The sequence below is a fragment of the Crotalus tigris genome, unplaced genomic scaffold, assembly GCF_016545835.1.
Source record: "Crotalus tigris isolate CLP2741 ecotype Arizona unplaced genomic scaffold, ASM1654583v1 scf7180000023830.6690815, whole genome shotgun sequence".
Classification (NCBI taxonomy): Eukaryota; Metazoa; Chordata; class Lepidosauria; order Squamata; family Viperidae; genus Crotalus; species Crotalus tigris.
Window position 1 is genome coordinate 1,600,516 of NW_024100214.1, and position 21,238 is coordinate 1,621,753.

General features: G+C 36.7%; 1 protein-coding gene across 17 annotated transcripts in view; it reads right to left on the reverse strand.

Annotated features, from left to right (window-relative positions):
• Positions 1 to 7,133: 7,133 nt before the first annotated feature.
• Positions 7,134 to 21,238, reverse strand: part of TCF4 (transcription factor 4) — a 393,712-nt gene continuing 379,607 nt past the window's right edge. For 12 of the 17 annotated variants that reach the window (XM_039322003.1, XM_039322006.1, XM_039322002.1 and 9 more), the window contains 5 exons: positions 19,364 to 19,499; positions 17,046 to 17,205; positions 12,698 to 12,927; positions 11,505 to 11,656; positions 7,134 to 9,502 (listed from right to left, as the gene is read on the reverse strand). In XM_039322003.1, the coding sequence (XP_039177937.1) occupies positions 11,520 to 11,656; positions 12,698 to 12,927; positions 17,046 to 17,205; positions 19,364 to 19,499 (663 nt within the window). In that variant the 3' untranslated portion in view covers positions 7,134 to 9,502; positions 11,505 to 11,519. The remainder of the gene's footprint in view (positions 9,503 to 11,504; positions 11,657 to 12,697; positions 12,928 to 17,045; positions 17,206 to 19,363; positions 19,500 to 21,238) is intronic. The other 5 variants (XM_039322001.1, XM_039322010.1, XM_039322000.1 and 2 more) reach the window with 1 other exon arrangement.

The window sequence follows — 21,238 nt, forward strand, 5'->3', positions numbered from 1 at the left end:
ATGTCAGTTATCTTTTGGATACATTTCCTTTTGCCGAAAGAGAGTGGAAGAACTGGTTTAATACCACCAACATCGGTGGTAAATGGGCAGAAGCACAATTATATTAGACATGGCAACACAGAATCTGATCGGAGTAGCATCAGCTGATTTAAAAACAATCATCAACAACAATAAACAGCAGAACATTTTTCTCTAACCCACAAATCTTGCAAATCTAGTATAAAAAAGAATATCCTGATTCAGGTTCAGCATGCGCTGCTGAGCTGGGGAAGGAGAAGGGAAGCAGGTTGAATTCGGCCTAGAATAACGGAGATTTTTCTAGAGAGCAGCAATATTTCTTGGTTTGACCAACTAGAACTGATCAATCATTTCCCTCTAATGGTTCAGAAAAAGCGTTTAGTATTTCTGCTGCAGTGGCAGCTCTCCCTGGTTAACAAAGCAAAGCACAAAAGCAAACTCTCAGCAAAAAGTCCCTCTAATGAACTTTAAACGCACACATATATGCATGCACCATGCATGCACTCACACATCCTGATATTGCCAGTTAGGATGTGTAGGGTGTTGCCATACTGCTAAAGGGTGTACGAACCAAGCTTGTTTTGTGTGAAATAGATTTCAGTCTCTACCAAGAAAATGAGGTCTGTATTCTCCATGGGCAATTTCTCTACTCTGTCATCTGTATTCTCCATGGGCAATTTCTCTACTCTGTCACTTTCATTACAGAAATGTTACAGAGATTTGGAGCAGAGGGAGGGAGGGGAGTAAATCTTCCTATTTTGCATAAGATTTTTTCAGCTTTACATCCATCCATCCTGATTTTTGTGAGGGACACCAGAGTACAATCTGATTAACATCAGCTTACAATATAGTGCTTTTTAAAGTGATTTTCTTAACGGAGGGGGTGGAACAGGTTTCTTCCAAATAAATTGTCACTTGTGTGTTCAGCAAGAAGGTGGACTAATTTGACAACTGTCCATCTCAACAATCTGCATCTGAATTCTCTCTTGCAGAAATACTTTAGTTGAATATACACAGTACATGCTGTCTTTTCTTTCAATGACAGGCAAAGAGTTTAGTGTATGGTTAACACTAAATTAAATATTTATTTCATTTCCACTCCACCTCACCAGACAACGTATAAGCATTTTATGTCCTGTATTATTTTTTGGAAAAAAAAATGGGGTAAAAAATCAGCACGACAATAGCAGCAGAACTTGTAAAATCCATTGAGTAGATGTAGTTGAATGCACAATAAGTCTTGGAGAAGAACAATCTCATGGTTACCAAATGAAGGGAAGAGGTTAACTTCATTTTGAGGAAGAAAAAAAAATAATCAACCCAGACTTCATAGAAGCATAAAGATGGGACTTTTTATTTCAACTCCCTTTCCATGTGTGTCATGCCTTAATGCTGAAAGATATCCCTGCAGTGCTCGGATTGGTGTTCCTGAAGAAGGCAGTCCAAAAGCACAGTCCCATATTGAGAAAACTTTGCAGGGTACAATCTGAGTTGGTCACTGGGGACCAAAGGTTTATTTTCCCAAACTTTCAGGCTTGGGCTGAAGTCCATCATTAGGGAACTTCTCTCTCCAGAATATGCCATAATGGTGGGCTCCAGCATGAGCCCAAAAGCTTGGAAGAATAAAGCTTTGGTCCCCAGTGACCAACTCAGATTGTATCCTGGAACATTATCCTGGGACACATATATTTATCTTCATTTGTGAGAAAACTTTGTATGATTGCTAATTTCTTTGCTTTTCCTGATAGATCGCCAAAAATAAACAAAAACACCCTGAAAAAAGAGAGGAGCTACATTTTGATTTCTATCATCACATCTACAGTAGCTTAGTTGTTCTATAATTAAAGAGTAACAAAATAGTCTGAAAGGCTTAATAAATTCTTCCTTACTCCTATTCTTCTCAATTCTTTTGTGGCTTAGAGCTAGCAATCTTTTCTTTCTTATTCCCCCATTTCTTCTGACTGTGGTGCTGGCAAAATAATGCAGATTGGTATGTGAATTGATGTTTATAGGGCTGAAAAAGGCAATCATACAGTTCTATGCTGTAGTTGTGCAATTATAACTTGTGAACAAAGACCATTGAGGGTTACTTTAAATTTGTGGCTTGTTAGAGGTTAGTGAACACTGGAGATAAAGCATGTTTTTATTACATTTTATTTATAGAAAATCAAATCCAAAGCAATCGTTTATAAAAGGATTCGTGATATGCAGGCCAGGACTGAAAACCAGTGGCTGCCTGATGTTGCTACAACTTGGCAAACATGGTCAATGACATGGAAAGCTGGGAGAGAAATGGCTAGTGGCCCAACTCAACTTTAGGACAAACCTCAGGATGATGTTAAAAAAGAAAACAATGTGTATGTATTCTTATCCTTATTTTCTTTCCCCATCAGGTCTGCTATTTTCATTTGTCTTCTGACTTCCATTTCATCCCTTTGTCTATGGAGATTCTCAATCATCCAGGTCATTCAGTCAGAACTGAAGAAGCTTCTTGAATGAGGAGTGAAACATTTTCAAAGAAAACATCAAGTAATCCAATTGTCTTTTGGAAAAAGCACCTTTGGGATTTCCTCCCTTTCCATTTTCACTTTTTGTCTTGGGTTTCTTCTGATATATCCTCTTCTATCCCTCATTTCTGCCTACTCTGTCCCTCAATTAGATTAGAGCAGAAGTTCCCAACCATGCAATTTCTAAGAGTGAGGTCTTCAAATCTCTTGATTGTACAAGGTCATGGATGAGAATTCTAGGTGTTGAAGTCTACACATCTGAAGTTACCAATGTTGGAAAACACGGGACTGCACAAATCTACACAAGAATCATGAGTCTACACTAGAGCAATTAAGCCAAACCCAAGATCATTTTTGCTATCTAGATTTAAAAGAGAGTGATTTGTTATCTTTTATAATGTACATATTCTAAGATCCAAAAGGATTGTAGCTTGAGTCTTTAATATGCAAATCTTATGCTCTGTTGGTGCCGATAATTTCTTGCCAAGTCTGAATTTGGGAAATTGTTCTGGTTGGGCACTATCAATACCATAAGCCTCATGGCATCTTTTCAAAATTCAGAAGATGGCATTAAAAAGTTGTGTATAACATTTATGTAGGATCCGAATTTGCTGCCTAATAACAAATGGCATCCACAACAGTCACAGCCCAATATGTGACTTCTTGAATTTGGTTTAACCTTTCCCTAAAAAGGGGTGGAGGAATCAACTAACAAGTGAGAAAATCTTCTGGACTGGTTGTTTGCAGCAGGCCCAACCAAAATTTATTACTTCTTTTAACAAGATATAAATACAAACAGCATTTATAATTTACAACTTCAACAAATATCTCATTGGGACAAATTAAAATGATTTGTCCACTTGGATCCTTAGTACAGCTCAATCTGCAATACTGTAGTAAGACAGCCAGTTCTGCCTAAAAATACAAAGCTGATCTCAACTAGTACATGAAAGTATTAAAGATGGTGATCAACAGAAGTTTTATGTGTGACTTTATAATTGCTCCAAGCTATAAATTTAATAGATTAATCCTTATTTTTTCTAATAGTTCAGTTTATTTTTGCATACAGATTAGCACCTTCTTGATGTTTGTCCATTGCTCATAGGTGCATTCAGTTATCTCATACGTACATAACAGTTTTCCATTAAAATACAGGTGCTATATTTACAGAAATTGATGGTCATGAATGCAATTTTACATGTATGTAGCACCTTTCATTCAGGAAAAAAAAAGAACTTTACAGAGGAATTACAAACAATTTGCTCCACCTGTTGAAATTCAAGCCAAAGGTGGGCCAAATCAACAACTATATTACAATGCATAGCTATGATACACAACTGCTTAGGCCGAGAAGGACATGTTCTTTTACAGTTATGTCCAGAAAGTAGATTTTTAATCAACTACCCAGTGCAAAAAAGTGAAGAGGCCTCTAGAAGGAATCATATTCTGAGAGGAACTCAGGTGATCACAACTTCAGTTTTACACATCATCTGGAATGGAGCACTTCCGAGAACACCAAGGGCACTTTAAAACCCATTGCTTTTGAAGTTGGGAGTGTGGATGACAGCGCCACCTATTAGGTCATTCCTAGGCAGTTACTCCTTGTGATACCTACAGAAATGGACAATGCAAATGAAATGAAACGAAAGTGTCAGAAACAGTTTATAAAAATGGCACATTTATTGCTACAGAACAGTCATGTACATGACGGCATCAAATAACTACAAATGGGAAACATAAAGGCCTACAGCAAGCTGTGTGGTTTCGCCTTCAGGGATCTCCAGCCCACAGCCTGTTTATAGACACTTCTACAAATCAGAAATACACCAAAAACATGGGGGAAAAAAATATTGAGGCACTCAGCCACACGTTGAAAAACAAAGTGTAACTGTTGTTTTCTTTTTCTTTTTGTCCCTTTTATCATTTTTTCCCTTTTTTATTTAATTTTTTTTTCTTTTTAAATGTTGCAGCTATGGATACAGTCGCAAAAAAAGTTCCCCACTGCGACCTCCAACTTAAAAAAAAAAAAGATAAAGAAATAAGGGAAAAAAAACCAGAAGAAAAAAAGAGGCTATTATACAATTTCATCTTGGTAACACATATGTAAAATAACATCTTTTAAATAGTAAAATAAAGTAACAAACTTTTACTTAGAATGATTCCAAACATCTACAAAGAAGAAATATTCAGAATCTGACAACCCCTGTCCCACCCCCCGCCCCCAATATTCGTGGTATAAAAGGATTGCTCCTGTGAAAAATAAGCCAAATATATTTTTTTTAAAATTTTTAAATTTAGGCTTTTTTTTATCCTACTTGGGTGTACTAGTCTATTTTATAGCAAAAAGGTCACTAGACAAACAAAGCTTTGTAACAAAAAGGCAGGCACTGATACATGGTAAATCTCTGCTTTTCCGTATCTTCACTTAGTTGCATCACAAGTAACAAGAATGAAAAAGGCCACAGTTCATATATTTTCACCATTACATAAGTCTATAATACTTGAAATGAGTATGGTCAAACCAGCACTGCACAAAGGTGAATCAATTTCAAGTCGCATGAGAAGAGGCTAGAAAAATGAAAAAGAGAAAGAAAGAAAGAAAGAAAGAAAGAAAGAAAGAAAGAAAGAAAGAAAGAAAGAAAGAAAATAAATCTTGGTGCCCCCACTGTTGGAATTTATTGTATTCCGTCTTTAAAAAATCATTTTTTTTCCTTCTTGTATTAGTCAGTGGATTAAGCTTGGTTTGTGCTTTTTCTCACCCAATAAATTCTCTCCATTTGTGGCAATATACTATTATTGTTCACAGTCTGGCACAGGTTGCACTGTGGCTGTTGAACAGAACAATGAAAATTGGAAATTGCTCCGCATTTCTCCCACTCTATCCCCACCCGTCCCCACCCTTCCAATGAAATCAACGAATAAAACAAATCGGAAGACTGCATCAATACAAGTTGCATCACTGGTTGAACTGACAGTTGTATAAACATTAGTGTTCTTTGCAGGTGCACATAAGACAAATGTAAAAATAAAAAATAAAATAAAAAAATTCTAGACAAACAGATTTCCTTAATCTGTGTATTCATAAATTACTTGAATGTGGAGGTGGATCATTCATTAACTGTTGGATAAATTTCTACAATGTAGTGTCCAAGTACTGTTTATTACTGTACAACGTGTGGTTTCTCCTTGGTATGAATGTGCAAAGCACTCCAAGTCTGCTGGATTTGCTGACAATCGTGGAAGCATCGCAAAATCTCACATGGTACTTTGCTTCGAGCTGAAAGGACTTGCAGAATATATGGAACACTTCAAATTTGAAACAACTTGCACACTTCTACCTCTTGGTCATTAAACTCAAGTCATTACCAGATCTTTTAACAAGTGACAACTCCCACTGTGGGCAGCAGCAGTGAAAGTTACGCAATTCTTGATGTCTTATTTTTTAGGATCACACACTAAATTAAAGCAAGCAGAGGAGAGGGGAGGGTGAACAACACAAAACAGCATGACTGGTTAATTTTCAAGTTTAAATTCCATTATGGAACAGGAAACCACGTCCAAAACCACAGAGAATAGATTACCGTTTTATAAACAACTAAGCCTCTATTGGGTCTATGTACATCACCATTTTCATTCCTGTTTAGAATCATGTCTGCTGTAAGAAAGTACTGAATGGCCAGTAATGAAAACCATCCTTTTATCAATGTTCTGTGACTGTGAATGTTTCAAGATTCGTACAATGTCATCAATTTGGGCAATTATTAAAAAGACGGCATTTTGATTTTGCATTGATAGCTCTCTTATCCAAATTAGTTTTATATTCAGAACAGACTATTTGAAATTTTTGCATTATTAATACAAACAAACAGAAATGCTCACACTGGTGACATCAAGATGAAAGTTAACGCCCCTTTGATTTATCCAGGTTTTTAGCATAAAGTTATCCTCTGAAATAACAACTTCCCATTAAAAGTATTAGAATTGTTTTTTTTATAAAACTTTAATCCTAAACTATATTAATAACTTGTCAATTAAAAGAGAATCCTCCAATATTTAAAATACCAGTACTAAAAAAATTAGGTTTAAGACAAACATTTTCATCTAAACATACTCTATTACAGTGGTTCTCAACCTGTGGATCGGGACCCCATTTGGGGTCGAACGACCATTTCATGGGGGTCGCCAAACAACGCAGTCCACCATTTCCCTCCCCCCCTTTTCCTTAGCTGTGCTACTCCCTTTTATTCTATTGGCTTTTGAAAGCCAATAGAATAGACTCTCTTGAATAGAGTCTAATTCTATTGGCTTTCAAAAGCCAATAGGAATTGTCCAGGCTGTCTCTGCCCTGCTGAGCCCGCCAAAAGTCCTATTCTGCAAACGGTGCTGCACCAGTTGAGTAGTCCTCGACTTACGACCGGTTGAGTAGTCCTCAACTTACGACCGGTTGGGGGTCGCGGCATTAAATAGGTTGAGAACCACTGCTCTATTAGAAGTATGGCATCTGCAATGATATAGTCTTTTCTTGTTCTGATTTCAATTTACATAGACTCTGCTCTTTTATGAGCTTAATCCACCTCCACATTTGAGAAACTTATTAACAAATAATAGTATTTTTAAAAGTTTTACTGCTACTGAACATATTTACAATTTTCAACACACACAGGTAATCAAAATGTTTATGGATATGGAGAGGGCGGTTCACATGGTAAACTACCACATTTGTTCTTTATGTTTTTCAGTAACATAAAATTAAGATTCTTATTTCTCACTATTTCATTTAAATGAGATTTTGTTTCAACCACAGTTAAAAAAAAACAAAAGTTTGATACAATGTATTAAAACACATAATAACAAGAGTCTACATGTAAAAATATAACTTTTACATACACAATTTCAAAATAATGATACGTTTGCCATTTTGTTGCATAAAATTTACAAATGTATTTTTTTCATTACTATGTAACTGGCAAAACAGGAGAACAGATGGAAGGTCTAGACCATTTTCAATCGGTATATGGCATTTACTCAGTGCTGATAGGTGGAAAAATCTATTCAAACAGGGAGATTCCATTTAAAAATAACATGCCAAGTTTGCGTGGCTATTTTTATTTTTAAAAAAACCAGGAGCTTGAACCAGAGACAAAAAGATGCTGACAAAGACTGAACTGGGAGCAATGTCAGTTAATTGTTCTGTGTCCCAAAGTAAATCTTTGGAAGATTCACTGTGGGCTTAGATGCCCTGAAATCCAATTATTGGATGAGTTGCTGTTGTAAGCTTGACCTATACTTGCTATAATGTATATGCGTTAAGTAAAAACTTGGATCATACTGGCCAGAAAAATACTGTTCTACTCCCTCCTCCTTAAGAAAGTGCAACTTAATGCTTTAGAACGGGTAAGGCTTGTTCTAATGCTGTGTAACGGTTGGATATTGGCATTTTTTTTTTAATGAATGGAGGAGGCAGTATATGGTCTATATTTCAGGAATACCCTTTAAAATGTTCTTTTTCAAATCAAACTCTCATACAACTAGCAACTGCCCCCCACCCCGCCTTTGACCATGTATTCTGAAATGCCTTGATGCATATTGTATTTAAGCTACACACATTAATTTAACATTTCTACTGGTTTGTTAAATCACAGCCACCTTTGATTATGTTACATTTTTTTTGATGATATAAACATTGGAAGGCACAGTGGTAACATTGTAGCATTCTAACCTTGTACCTCTGAAAATCTTAGAAATAGGGTCTAATGAGAGCAAGAGTTATGATTTGGAATCCTCCATCCCTCCACCCCAAAATTCGATTGCCTGGGCCATTTCTTTTTTCCAAACTCGTGTTGACTGTAGGGTAGAGACTAGAGCCCCACAGGATTCCTAACCCATACCCCAGCATTCTGGGAAACCATAGTCCCCACCTGCTCTGGGGGGGTTGGAGGTCTCAGCAATCTGCTTACGCTTATCAACATGAGACATACCTTATCTAGTCCCGTATTTTCCCCAGAGGACTCAAGAGATCACTGGCTACTTTTCTGTATGCATGATAAGCAACCCCGGGGGGGGGGGGAAGAGTTCATCCTGGACGGCCCCTCCAGCAACAGAGTTGGCACTACAGGTTACAATAAGGAACTGAGGGGGCCATGGGGGAAGAGAAAGAAGACGTCAACAGAAACAAAACTTATTTACAGTAAAATCTTTTTCTTAAAAAAAGTTAATCAGTACTTTTTTTTTTTTTTACAGGAGCAAAAAGTCGGAAACAAATGAACAAAGCTTACCATATTCACTAATTTTAATATATATATATATTTATATATATATTTATATAATATTTATATATGTGTGTTTGTGTCCATGTGTTTTGTATTTGTCATAGGTCTATAAGATCCATCTGTTCCTCCTACCCTAAGGAATGGCTAATGTCATTACTTCAGTTTTCATTAGGACGTTTGCTGGTTTTGTAAATATTAGGGTAGCAGTGCTTCCCTTTTTAATATCCAGTAAGTATAAACACTAGCTGACTAGTACACCAATGAAAACGTTCATTTTTTTTTCTTCAGAAGTACACTTTTCATTATTGCAAGTTTACAATTTTTAAATTAAATATTTTTTTTTCAGACTTACAAATTAATTATATTTTTTTTTTTTCCAAAAGAAGTTTAGGCACAAATGCATTGTCCCACAGTGTGGAGAAGATTGCCATTCAGTCTCCTGGCTGTGCATTTACAGCTTGTCAACATACTGCTTGAAACACTCCGAATGATATGTTGATAAGAGGTGTCCCTCAAGTTGCACTTTTTCTTTATTTCAAAATCAGGAATGCTGAAATCTCTTGCGTCTGTGATTCATAACTACTCAGACTTGTCTCATTATATTACAAAAAGGGGGGGGAGGGTTAAGTGTTTATATGTTTTTAAGATAATACAGCTGTTTAAGGAAGTGGTCTCTGGTTTACGTGAAGAAAATGTGGCAACTTGGACCTGTGAAAGAAGTGGAAAAATTTTCGATCAGCCAAAATGCAATCATCTTGATTATTCTTAATTTTTTTCATAACAACATATATAGCATTAAAAAAGGCTTCTGAAGCTGTTTCTCAACAATCCTTACTCTATCACCCAGATGAAGAGACTTATTACCCTTTTGAAGACATGTGGAAGATTTTCACACTTCAGGTTCAAAATACAGAGGCAGAATAAGCTGACTGAGTGTATGCTTAAATCTTTACAAGACGGTTGGGTCTAGTGGTTAAGGCTAGAAGCCAGGAGAATGTGAGTTGTAGTCCTGCCTTAGGCACAAAAGCCAGCTAGGTGATGTTGGGCCATTCACCAGGAGACTGTGAGTTCTCATTCCGCCTTAGGCATGAAAGGCAGTTGAGTGACTTTGGGCAGAATAAACTAAATAAATGAATAAATAAAACAAAGTACAGGTAGTCTTTGACTTATGACCACAACCGAGCCCAAAATTTCTGTTACTAAGCAAGGCAATTATTAATTGAATGGTGATCCATTTTTTTGACCTTTTTGCCACCATTGTTAAGCAAGTCAATGCATTGTTAAATGAATCATGCAGTTCTTAAGCAAATCTGACTTCCCCAATTGACTTTGCTTGTTGGAAGTCAGCTGGGAAGGTTACAAATGGTGAGATGACTCTGGGACAGTGCCTGAATTTTGATCACATGACCATGAGGATGCTGCAACGGTAGTAACTGTGAAAACGGGTCATAACTCCCTTTTTTTCAGTGCTGTTGTAACTTTGAATGGTCACTAAACAAATTTCCTTCAGTAAAGAAATTCAGGTAAATAAAATGGATTTAGCTCCCGTCTTCTTGTTCCTCATCTATAAAGCCCTCTGAATTTCCTGTAACTCATTTGGTAGTTATCTGGTAGTTGACTCAGTCCTGACCTATAAATCTATTCCCATTATATCATATAAATAGGACATTTTTATGAAGAGTTTTGGGCAATTTGGGGAACATTGAATAAATTCAAATTCAAATTGGCAGTTATTTATCACTGTGTATCAGAATGCAGGCAGGATCCAATGTGTGTAGCCAACCTTTTGTAGCCGTGTTTTCCGTGTTCGTTAAGTATTTTCATGCTACGCAACAAGAAACAAACACGTCCCTAATTTGTGATCATGTCTGATCTCGTCTAGATTTCTTCTGCTCACTATTTACACTTCAACCCATATGAGAAAATACAAAGCAATAAATAAAGGGATATAAAGACCTGACTGGGGTGTGTGTGTGTGGGGGGGGTGGAGTTGGTTGTTCACATAATTAAGAAAAAAAAGAGAAGCTAACAAATAAAACAGAATGTAGCAAAAACAAGTCACATGGGGTATTAAATTAAGAAGAAACATAATATTGAATAAAAAAAGATTCTTATCTATAGAATTGATGACTATGGAAAGTTTTTGATTGCCTTAAGTCAATCTTGACTGCCTGCAGTGTCCCTGCAGTTTTCTTAGCAAGATTTTGGAAGTGGTTTATCTTTAACATTTTCCTCCTAGAGCTGAGAAAAAGAGACTACAGATAGTTACTACCACAATTGTGACCAGAATTTCAGTTGTATGTTGTTATGGTCATAGGTTTTTCCACCCTTTTACAGCAGTTGATAAATGAATCATGTGTTCCTATGTCCAAAACATGTGGTCATTAAGCAAATCATTTTACTGTAAGTCTGAATCTACTCTCCTACAGTAAATGGGTGTTTTTTGCCATAAACCTGCAAAAAAGTCTAGCAACTAAAAAAAAAAAAACATTGCAAACTGATCACAGGATGCTGCAAATGGCTGTCAATGTGAACTTTGTATCTAAGGCGGAACTAGAACTCACGGTCTCCTGGTTTCTGCACCAAACTGGTTCTCATGGAAAGAAATAGTCTTTAGATGTTAATTCCCCTAATTATAATTGTTCTAAAGAAACTAATAGCCATGATATTATTATTATTACTATGAGGAGACTGGTCAAGATGTATGTACCTTTTTTCCTTTTGTTTACATCTGCCCCATGTGATTAGATGTGTCTCCCATCCCAGGGTGGGGTCCTGCCAAAGAAAGTGGAGGAGGCTCCGAAGATACTTTCTCTTCTTCCCTTCTTTTCAAACATGCTGCTTTAGGATTCAGATTTCTTTCTGTGAAACCAAAATTTAAGATAACATTAAACAAACTTTAAAGCTTATGGCCTAGCTACTTGTGTGTTCAAGTATAACATCTTGCTCATCCTGCTGTCATTTCCTTCAACTGGCCAGGAATCTCCATTATACTGAGAAAGAATTTTGATTCTCTGAATCTCGTTTCTCTGGCTAATTTTCCACTTAAAAAATATTTTCATTTCATCTCCAAGCCTTGTCCATCTCAATTTGTGACATTCAAGTCAGAGATTCACCTGCATTTCTGAACAACTGTTACTTCAAATTAGAATTTTAAAGTTATTTCAATCATTGCAACTTAGCTCTGGGACCCCAGTTGCTAGATGTACAACATAATTTATCTACTAAACATACTAACCATCTTAGGGATTTGGAGTAATACTAATCATTGGACTGGACTGGACTGACAACATAATTCACAATGAATTTTGTGATACGGACTTATTTCATTTTATTCTTTTATTAAATTTATATGGTGCCTATCTCACTGTCATGTGATTCTGGGCGGCTTACAAATGTCATAAAATAACACAGATACAAAAATTAAAAATGAAATAAATAGAAATTGAATAAGTTAAAACCAGAATACTATGAGGTGATGTTCTTCCTAGTCCACTAACCACTTTCAACATGTAATGCCCCCATCTTATAACTGAATTATAAATGACTTATAATCAGGGACTTGCTTCTTGGGATCCAAGCGTTTTTTTTAGCAAGACCAGCCTGTCTTATGCAGACTAAATTTCAAGGTTAGTCATTTCAATTATACCACTTTGTAACAGAAGGACGATCCTTTCATAGCAGTTTATATAGCATAGTGGTGCCCTGGCCTGTATGAGCTCAGACCAAGGTTTTAACAAAGCATCGTTATGACCTGGAGGCATCTAATCCATCCCCACATCATTAGTGAAATGCAGAAATCCGTACCATACTCCCAAGATCAAAGGTGTCCAGTCTTTCTTCAAAACATCTGAATGAGATTGAGATTTGCAGAACGACTGGATAAAATCAGCCTTAACTCACCTCTGACTTGCTGCTCTAAACTGAGGATAACTGCTACAGCTTGATGTAAGATCAAAAGTTTGGTCTGGGGCTTGTCGCTTTTTAGATGGAGCTGCACCATCCGTCCCAGCTCTTTGAAAGCCTCGTTGATGTCACGGACACGCAGGCGCTCACGGGCATTGTTGGCCATTCTTCTTTCCTTCTCTCGCTCTGCTTTTTGTTCTGGAGTAAGATCTTCGTCATCATTATTGCTGAGAAGGAAACATAGCACAGGATTTTCTAATGGGATTGAAATTTCAGGTATTTTATCAACATGTTATTCTCTTTCAAAATATGAGTCTGGCTAAAAGGAACATAGGAATGTAAAACTGTAGCTGCATTGAATAGTATGGCAGAAGGCCAACTAAATCTGAACGAACAAAATGTTTTACTTAAAAAAAAAACATACATGCCAATACATAGTTTCATTGGTATCTGTCATATTGAATGCAATAAGCAGTGTGTGTGTGTGTGTGTGTGTGTGTGTGTGTGTGTGTATGTATGTATGTATGTATATAACTTTGATGTTATGTATGCTGACAGCAGCAAGAAAATTGTATGCACAAAAATGGAAGGATACTTTGATTCCCACAATGGATGAATGACTGCTAAAGTTGGAGTTAGCAGAGATGTCTAAATTGACTGCTTTGATTAAAAAAAAAGAATACAATTAATTTTGTTTCTACTTGGAAACTGATTTTGGATTTTGTGCTTAAGGTAGAAAAAAATGAAACTTTGATTTTGGGTTTTGCTGATTAGATAGGCTTGTTCTTATAGAAATGGCTAATATATATTATTATGTAAAAGGAAAAATTTGAGGCTGCGTTTTATTATTTTATTCTACTGCGCCCAAAAGAATAGAAAGTTAATGCTTTTTTTTTTCCTGTTTACCCTACAGTTTTTCCTTTACTCACCTCCCCTATTTTCTCATTATTTTCTTTTTTTTTTTTTTTGTATTTCTGCATTTTGCATTGTGATAAATTAATGAAACTTTTATTGTTCTGAACAGGTCTTAAAATTTGATGCAAAAAATGTGCTTCAGAATGCATGGGAATACAAGGGTATCCCTTCTCTGCAACCCTTTAAAGCAGCAACATATTATTCCAGGATAGTTGGAAAGACACATCTGCTTAACAGGATGCAATCAGATGCCATGAGTGTGCCTCTAGGCATTCTAAAAAATCTTTCTGGAATTAAACCCAAGGCACTGAAAAGCTCTAATAGGTAAAATACATTAAAACAAGAATTAAGGTTGCTGTTTAAATACATGCATATGCTTTTACATACACAGTGATCTTAGTTATTATTAACCTTAGTGTTTTATCTTTTGTTCTCTGTACGATTTTTATATGATGCTAAACAGGTAATTTAGCCTGCAGCTAACTCAGAGATCTCAAATGTCTAAATGATGTAAAACTTTGTACAGAGGAGCCTGCTAAAATCCAAAGCAAAAGGGCACAGTTGGAAATAATGATACTTGCTAACCTATGGCTCTTTCTCTTTGCTTTTGATATGCCAGTGACAATCAGAAATGGCAATTCTATAATAGTGAAGTCTGCATATAGATAAGCACTAACCTAAGGAAGTCTGAAATATACACTCAGCCATACAGTTCACTGAAAGACTTTAGATCAGTAACTGTACTTCAGGGAGAGCTACCCAAGGAGGTATGGTGGGGTTGAAGTGTGGGCTTGGAAGGAGATATGATCACCACGAGTTTTGGTCACACGATGTAAAAAAAATGTTGAGACGCTAGAAAGAGTACAGAGAAGAGCGACAAAGATAATTAGGGGACTGGAGGCTAAAACATATAAAGAACGGTTGCTGGAATTGGGTATGTCTAGTTTAATGAAGAGAAGGACGAGGGGGGACATGATAGCAGTGTTCCAATATCTCAGGGGCTGCCACAAAGAAGAGGGAGTCAAGCTATTCTCCAAAGCGCCTGAAGGCAGGACAAGAAGCAACGGATGGAAACTAATCAAGGAGAGAAGCAACCTAGAACTAAGGAGAAACTTCCTGACAGTGAGAACAATTAACCAGTGGAACAACCTGCCTCCAGAAGCTGTGAACACTGGAAATTTTTAAGAAAAGACTGGACAGCCATTTGTCTGAAATAGTATAGGGTTTCCTGCCTGAGCAGGGGGTTGGACTAGATGACCTCCAAGGTACCTTCCATATTATTATTATTATTGTTGTTGTTGTTATATGATGCCTTGAGCTTTATAGCTCATTTGTAAATGACATAACTATAATTGTTTGTGTCTGCAGTGAATATGTTCATTCAAATGCCACAAATTATGCCGCTTATTAAGGAACAAAATGTATAGTGTATTTAGGAAGTTAGTAGAAGGATAATAAGCAATGTGGGGTCCTTGATGCTCTCTGATATTTTCTTACAGTCTTCTTGCTTTTTATTTGTATCCCACTTTTATTATTTTACAAATAGTTCAAGGTGGTGAACATATCCAACATATCTTCCATCTCTTTCTCCACAACCACTGAGAAAGAGAGCGACTGGCCCAAAGACAACCAGTTAGCTTTCATGGCTAAGGCAGGACTTGGTCTGCCATTTTCTAGCCTGGTGCCTTAACCGCTAGACCCATCTGGCTCTCTAATGCATTGCACTGATGATGCTACCTAGTCAGATAATGAAAGAACACAACCAAGCTCATAGACTATTAAGGACCCCACAGTCCCACCCTGACCTACAAATGTTGTTTTCTATTGATAATGAGCAATATCAGAAACCAAATTGGCCTTTGTCCACGTAGTGTTGCCTTTTCCCTGGAAAACTGGATGCAGAACTTCTATTTATTTATTTAATTTCTGTATTTGTGTAATGAAGTATAGTCCACAGACAGCCAGTTAAGAGAAAAACTAGTATGACCCAAAGACATTCTAGGATCTAGCTAGATGATGATGGAAATGATGATTGGTGGGTTTTATTTTCCAATTTGTATTTTTCCTTCATGCTCAGAGCACACTTGAAAGCAAGAATCAATCAACAAACATGCAATAAATATGAACAGTTAATATTTGACAATAGCATTAACCAATCTGAATTAAAATGGTTTAATTATACAGTCATATGTGTGTATATATATATATATATATATATATATATATATATATATATGTATGTATGTATGTATGTATGTATATAGATAAAATGATATATACATATATACATACATATATACATACATACATACATATATATTTCATTGCCCTATTATGAGTCAGTTTGAAGTTCCTTGCAGATACTTCTTACAGTCTACTGAAAAGCACTTCTTTGGCATTAGGTCTGCTGCATTATGGGGATTTATATCATGTAGTATTTTACACACGTAGAAATTAAAATACAATTTTTATGCATTCAGGCATCAGGGAATCTCTCAAGGCTATTTCATAGTTCTTGCCTGAATTACTGATTCCTTCAGCCACTGAATGCAAGAGATTGAAATAGTTGCATGCTGGAGAAGCAAAATGTTATTCTAAGTGCAAAGTGGTTTCTATTAAATTAATTTTAAAAAAATTGTATTTATTTCTGAGACTTCTCTGTATTCCACTACATTTCATAAAATCCACACACAAGGAGAATTTAGTTTATTTAATACTCAACAACCATTCTGTCATTCAGACAAAAATCTGAATGTAATAGAAGATGGGTTCAGAAGCATTCTTGCTGACGAAATCAATATATTTTATGAAGAACATAAGGCAGAAAATAAGGGTCAGTGGTAATGAAAGAAGAATCTTGCATACTGTGGTCATCAATGCTGGTAAGCAAGAAACAATGGTCTACATAAGGATTCCAAATTATTATTGGGAACAAGAGCTGATGAATTTATTCAGTTTCTTTCCAAACCTTGGCAATGTGCCTTAGATCATCTTAACAATTACTTCTTAAATTGGACAAGCTACCCTGATTTATCCAGTTTACAGTTATTACAGTTATGTTCTTTAAAAAAAAATAGGAGCATGTCTATTCCACTGGGAAAGATAATTATTACAAAAATGGCATCTGCTTAAAATTTTTGTCTCTGTGTTGTTTTCATATGTACATCAGACCACTGAAACCAGCTCCAACTTAAGCCTATATAGCTCTGTCCATATAGTTCTGCCTAAAATTTCGTCCTTTCCCCAAATTCAACCATTCTGGAGTACACGCATCCAAACAGATACTCTTTAGTACTTCCAGAAAAGGCTATGAGATTCTCGTTTGATTTTGACCAACAGGAAAAAAACTCCAGAGTTTCTTCCTGTTCTGTTCACTTCATCAAAATCCAATAAAGGAATTAAATGAAGCGACACTATTATATACGGTTACCTAGATCTTGACCTAGTAATTGATTTGATATCCTTCTTGTCATCGTCTTTCTTGTCCTCGGAAGATTTTGCATCCTGAAGGTTCTCATCTCCTTCATCATCAGATTTGATTTCAGAACTCCCTGAAGATATGCTTTGCCCTTGAAGTCCAGTTGTCATGCCTGTGCAGATATAAACAAAAGGATAGGTCTGTATGCGGGCGTTTATACAAACGTATATGAACATGCATATCACAAATAGCAAAAAAGGTTTAAGAATAGTGTGGGTGCTACATTAACAACCTACTTGTATTGCAAAAAAAAAATAAAATAAAAATAAAATCCATTTAATGAAAGTTATTAAATAGCAATAGCAATAGCACTTAGATTTATATATGGCTCCATAGTGCTTTCCAACATTCTCTAAGCGGTTTACAGAGTCAGCATATTGACCCAACAATCTGGGTCCTCATTTTCCATCTTCGGAATGATGGAAGGCTGAATCAACCTGGAGCTGGTCAGGATCAAACTTTTAGCAATGGGCAGAGTTAGTCTGCAATATTGCATTCTAACCACTGCGCCATCACGACTCTTTTAAAGCTATTTTTAAATAGTTTCAAAAGTAAACTATTAAAAAATAAAATAAAATAAAAAAATAAAAAATAGTTTTTAAAGAAAAAATAGTTTCCTACTAAAAACATTTTTCCAGCTGTCTCTAGTGTACAGTTTGTGGTAGGAGCAGTATTTTGGCTAGAAGTATGCTTGTTTCTTTCTGCTCTTTTCTAGGGAAGGGCAAAAAGAAGCGAGGCACCTCATGTAAGAAAAGTCTTCCATGAGTATTTCTCACATCTCACTTAGGAAAGTTCCAGAGCTATAGCCAGAGATGAACAGACACTTCATATTCTATTATTGTTGCTTTCTTTCTTTAACATTGAAAGTAGGTTTCACAAAGTCATAGTCAACGCACATGTTTTTTTTCTGTTTTGCACTCCTTAATCCTCTCATCATCTGATAATCCCCAAAAGAACAAGAAGAACTCGCTGAAAGCGAGTGAGAATATTTCCCCCAACATTTAAAAGTAAAGTAAGGTAACCACCACCACCACCACCACCACTGCTGTCCTCAACTAGCTTGAGAACCTCTGTTCTACAGCACTTTCCTTGAATAAAGTAATCTCTTTTTGTAAACAAGTCTCTCAGCAGTTTCATTTGTGCCTGTTCGTCTGGAACAATACCAGCATTTGTATCTATGGAATAGACTGGCTGCTTTGGAGTAGTAAAAATGTTAGGGGAAACTGGAAATTAGGCAATTCCTATTTGTTCTTGTAGAGCAGGGGTAGGCAACCTTGGCTCTTTTATGACTCGTGGACTTCAACGCCCAGAATTCCTGAGCCAGCCATGCTGAGGGGAAAGAGAGAGGTTTCCATGCTGAGCCATGCTGACTCAGGAATTCTGGGAGTTGAAGTCCACAAGTCATGAAAGAGCCAGGGTTGCCTACCCCTGTTCTAGAGCAAGTATGGGAAAGCTATGGATCGAATGGTTTCTCTTCTGTAGCTACCAATGGTTAATATTCAGCAACATTATTTCCCACCATTTTGACTAGAATGCAGAGAGGCAACCCCAACAACGGGAAAACAAACAGTTCCCATCAACACCCCACCACAAATTGCAGTCCTGTTTGTCTGCTTCAGCTCCCTTTGAAAGTCCTACAGGCAGGCCTTGACGTATAACCATTCAAAGTTACAACAGTGCTGAAAAACGTGACTTACAATCGGCTGTCACTTATGATCATGGCAGAATGCCTGCAGTCATGTGATTGCAAGCTGGGTGTTTGGCAACCATCTTGCACTTACGACAACTGCAATATCCTACAGTCAGGCAATCACCATCTATCTGCAACCTTCCCAGATGTTTTGATGGTGGCATGATTATTACATTTTATCCAATCATTCAATGAAACAATCAATATTCTGCTTTATTTTGATCCCAGTTTCAATGTGAGGCAATTTTTTGAAGACTTCATTGGGTTTCAGAAAGAATTATTTAAGTGTAGAGCTAAATAAATATGATTGTGCACACCAGGATATTAGGTTTTAACATACCACCTTTAATAATTTATGTAATAAGTTATGTAATTTATAACAAGCCACATTATAACTCATCTGGCGAGCTGTCACCTGTTTACCTCTCCATCTATAGGGAGATAGATGGGAGGTGGCTTGAATAAAGAACGTCCACTCGTCCCACACAACTGTCCTGACTTTTGAAACCTGCTATCATAGATTGGGTAGTATAAATTATATAGATCAAGGCACAGGACCAAGCGGTGCTGTTGTACGTACCTCGGTAAGGATCCTGAGGCTGGTTTAAGTCAGGAGATGTTGCAGACTGCACTGGCAGCTGTGGAACAGGAACTTGGTTTGGCACAAGCGAATGGCTGCCGCGGAGGCCAACTGCATCTTCACGATGAGCCCCAATCTGCAAGAGGAGGAAGGAAGGAAACATGTAGAGAGGACCATTTTAAATTAAACAAGCCAAGAAGCCGTTGGGTTTCCTATCAATAACTTGGGGAGATGCTGGAAACAAACCCAGGCATTTAAACATTATGGCAAGGTTTCCTTGTAGCTTTTCACTAGAGGGCGCCGAGGCACTGTCATAGGTATATATTGTATGTATATACAAAAAAAACACTTAACAGTCAGTAAGGTGCTGTGCAGCACGTTTAGTGACAAACACAGCAAAGGAGCTCAGGCAGGTAAAACATCAAATTGTCTCTCCCAGGGTGCTGCAGTAGAGAGGCTGATTCGTACCCATCTGTCTTCTATCATGTCCGCCAACAGATCTGACAATTATCTTAATGCCCATATGCTTAATTGTGGGCTTCTCAATTCCCTCACTGCTATCAGAAATCCTGCAGGAATTTCAATTTGGCATCCAACTTCCCTTTTAGGGGATAAGATTCGTGGGCAAGCCACTTTCTCCCTGTTTTTCTCTATTTTTATAATGCCAGCTAAGCTTCTGACAAAGCAGCTAGTGAAGCATTGCAAAAACTCCTACTAGACAATTTGTAGTAGTAGTCGTAGTAGCAGTAATAATAGTATCATCATTGCCACCCCATCCCCTAGCTTTCCAGAAATCAAAAGCCCAGCCTCAGAGTAAATTAATCTTCTCTATTCTATCATTAGCCATAGATTCCTGCTCCAAGGGAGAAGATGCTCTTGCCAATATCATGACTTCAGATAATATATCTATCAAAATTTTATTAACCACACCAGTAAGGCCATCATTGTAGGCATGAAGGTGTCAGGGTAATGGTGTTATTGGCATAATTGATGAAACTAGCTAAATGGATACACTTTTTTGTTTTCTTTTTTTGGTATGGCACTGTGTTCAATGTGTCTGTTAAGTTAAACCAGTTACAGAATTAAGAAAAAGACACATATGGGCGCTCTGTTATTTTTTACACAATGCAAGCTGTGCGCAAAATGATTACAAGATAACTTACTCCAGGTTTAGCTATTCAGAATACTGGCTCAATAGAAGCACTATTTATGTACCATGGCCACTATTATTGCTGTTGCCACTATAGCTATCACCAGTGTGTCTACAATGATTAGGTGTTGCACAAACATTAAATAACAAGAGAAATCTCTGTGCTTGCAAAACACATACAGGAGGAAGAGGGGAAGAGACAACTAGGAAAACAAAGCCAGTCTGATAGCCTGTGATGGTGAGATGCATTATGGTGTGAGCTACTGTTGAAAAATCAGGTGTAATGGTACAAAGAACTGAAAAGGAAAGAACATTTGGGTGGAAAGAAATATGATAATCCTTACTTTATTCAAAAACATGATAATTCTTAATTTATCCAAAAGACTGGATTCAAGAATAGGAAAGACCCTGAAGGGTCATATAAAATTAAAAGATAAAATAGATGTTTGACCAATCATCTTGCGTGATAATTAGATGGGAAGAAATACTTTGATCAAGCACATTAATGAGGACTTCAGAAATTTTTTGAAAGGTTGGTGTCATCCTCTTCAACAATCATAAAACTCAAGGTGGTAACTGTGTGTAGAATTCTGTTATGTTGTACTTAAATAAGGGGATACTCTTAAAAGCATTCTATATTCTTTCATTCTCCAATGTCGAGTTCTTTGGATGTATTTTCTTTCTTTCTTTCTTTCTTTCTTTCTTTCTTTCTTTCTTTCTTTCTC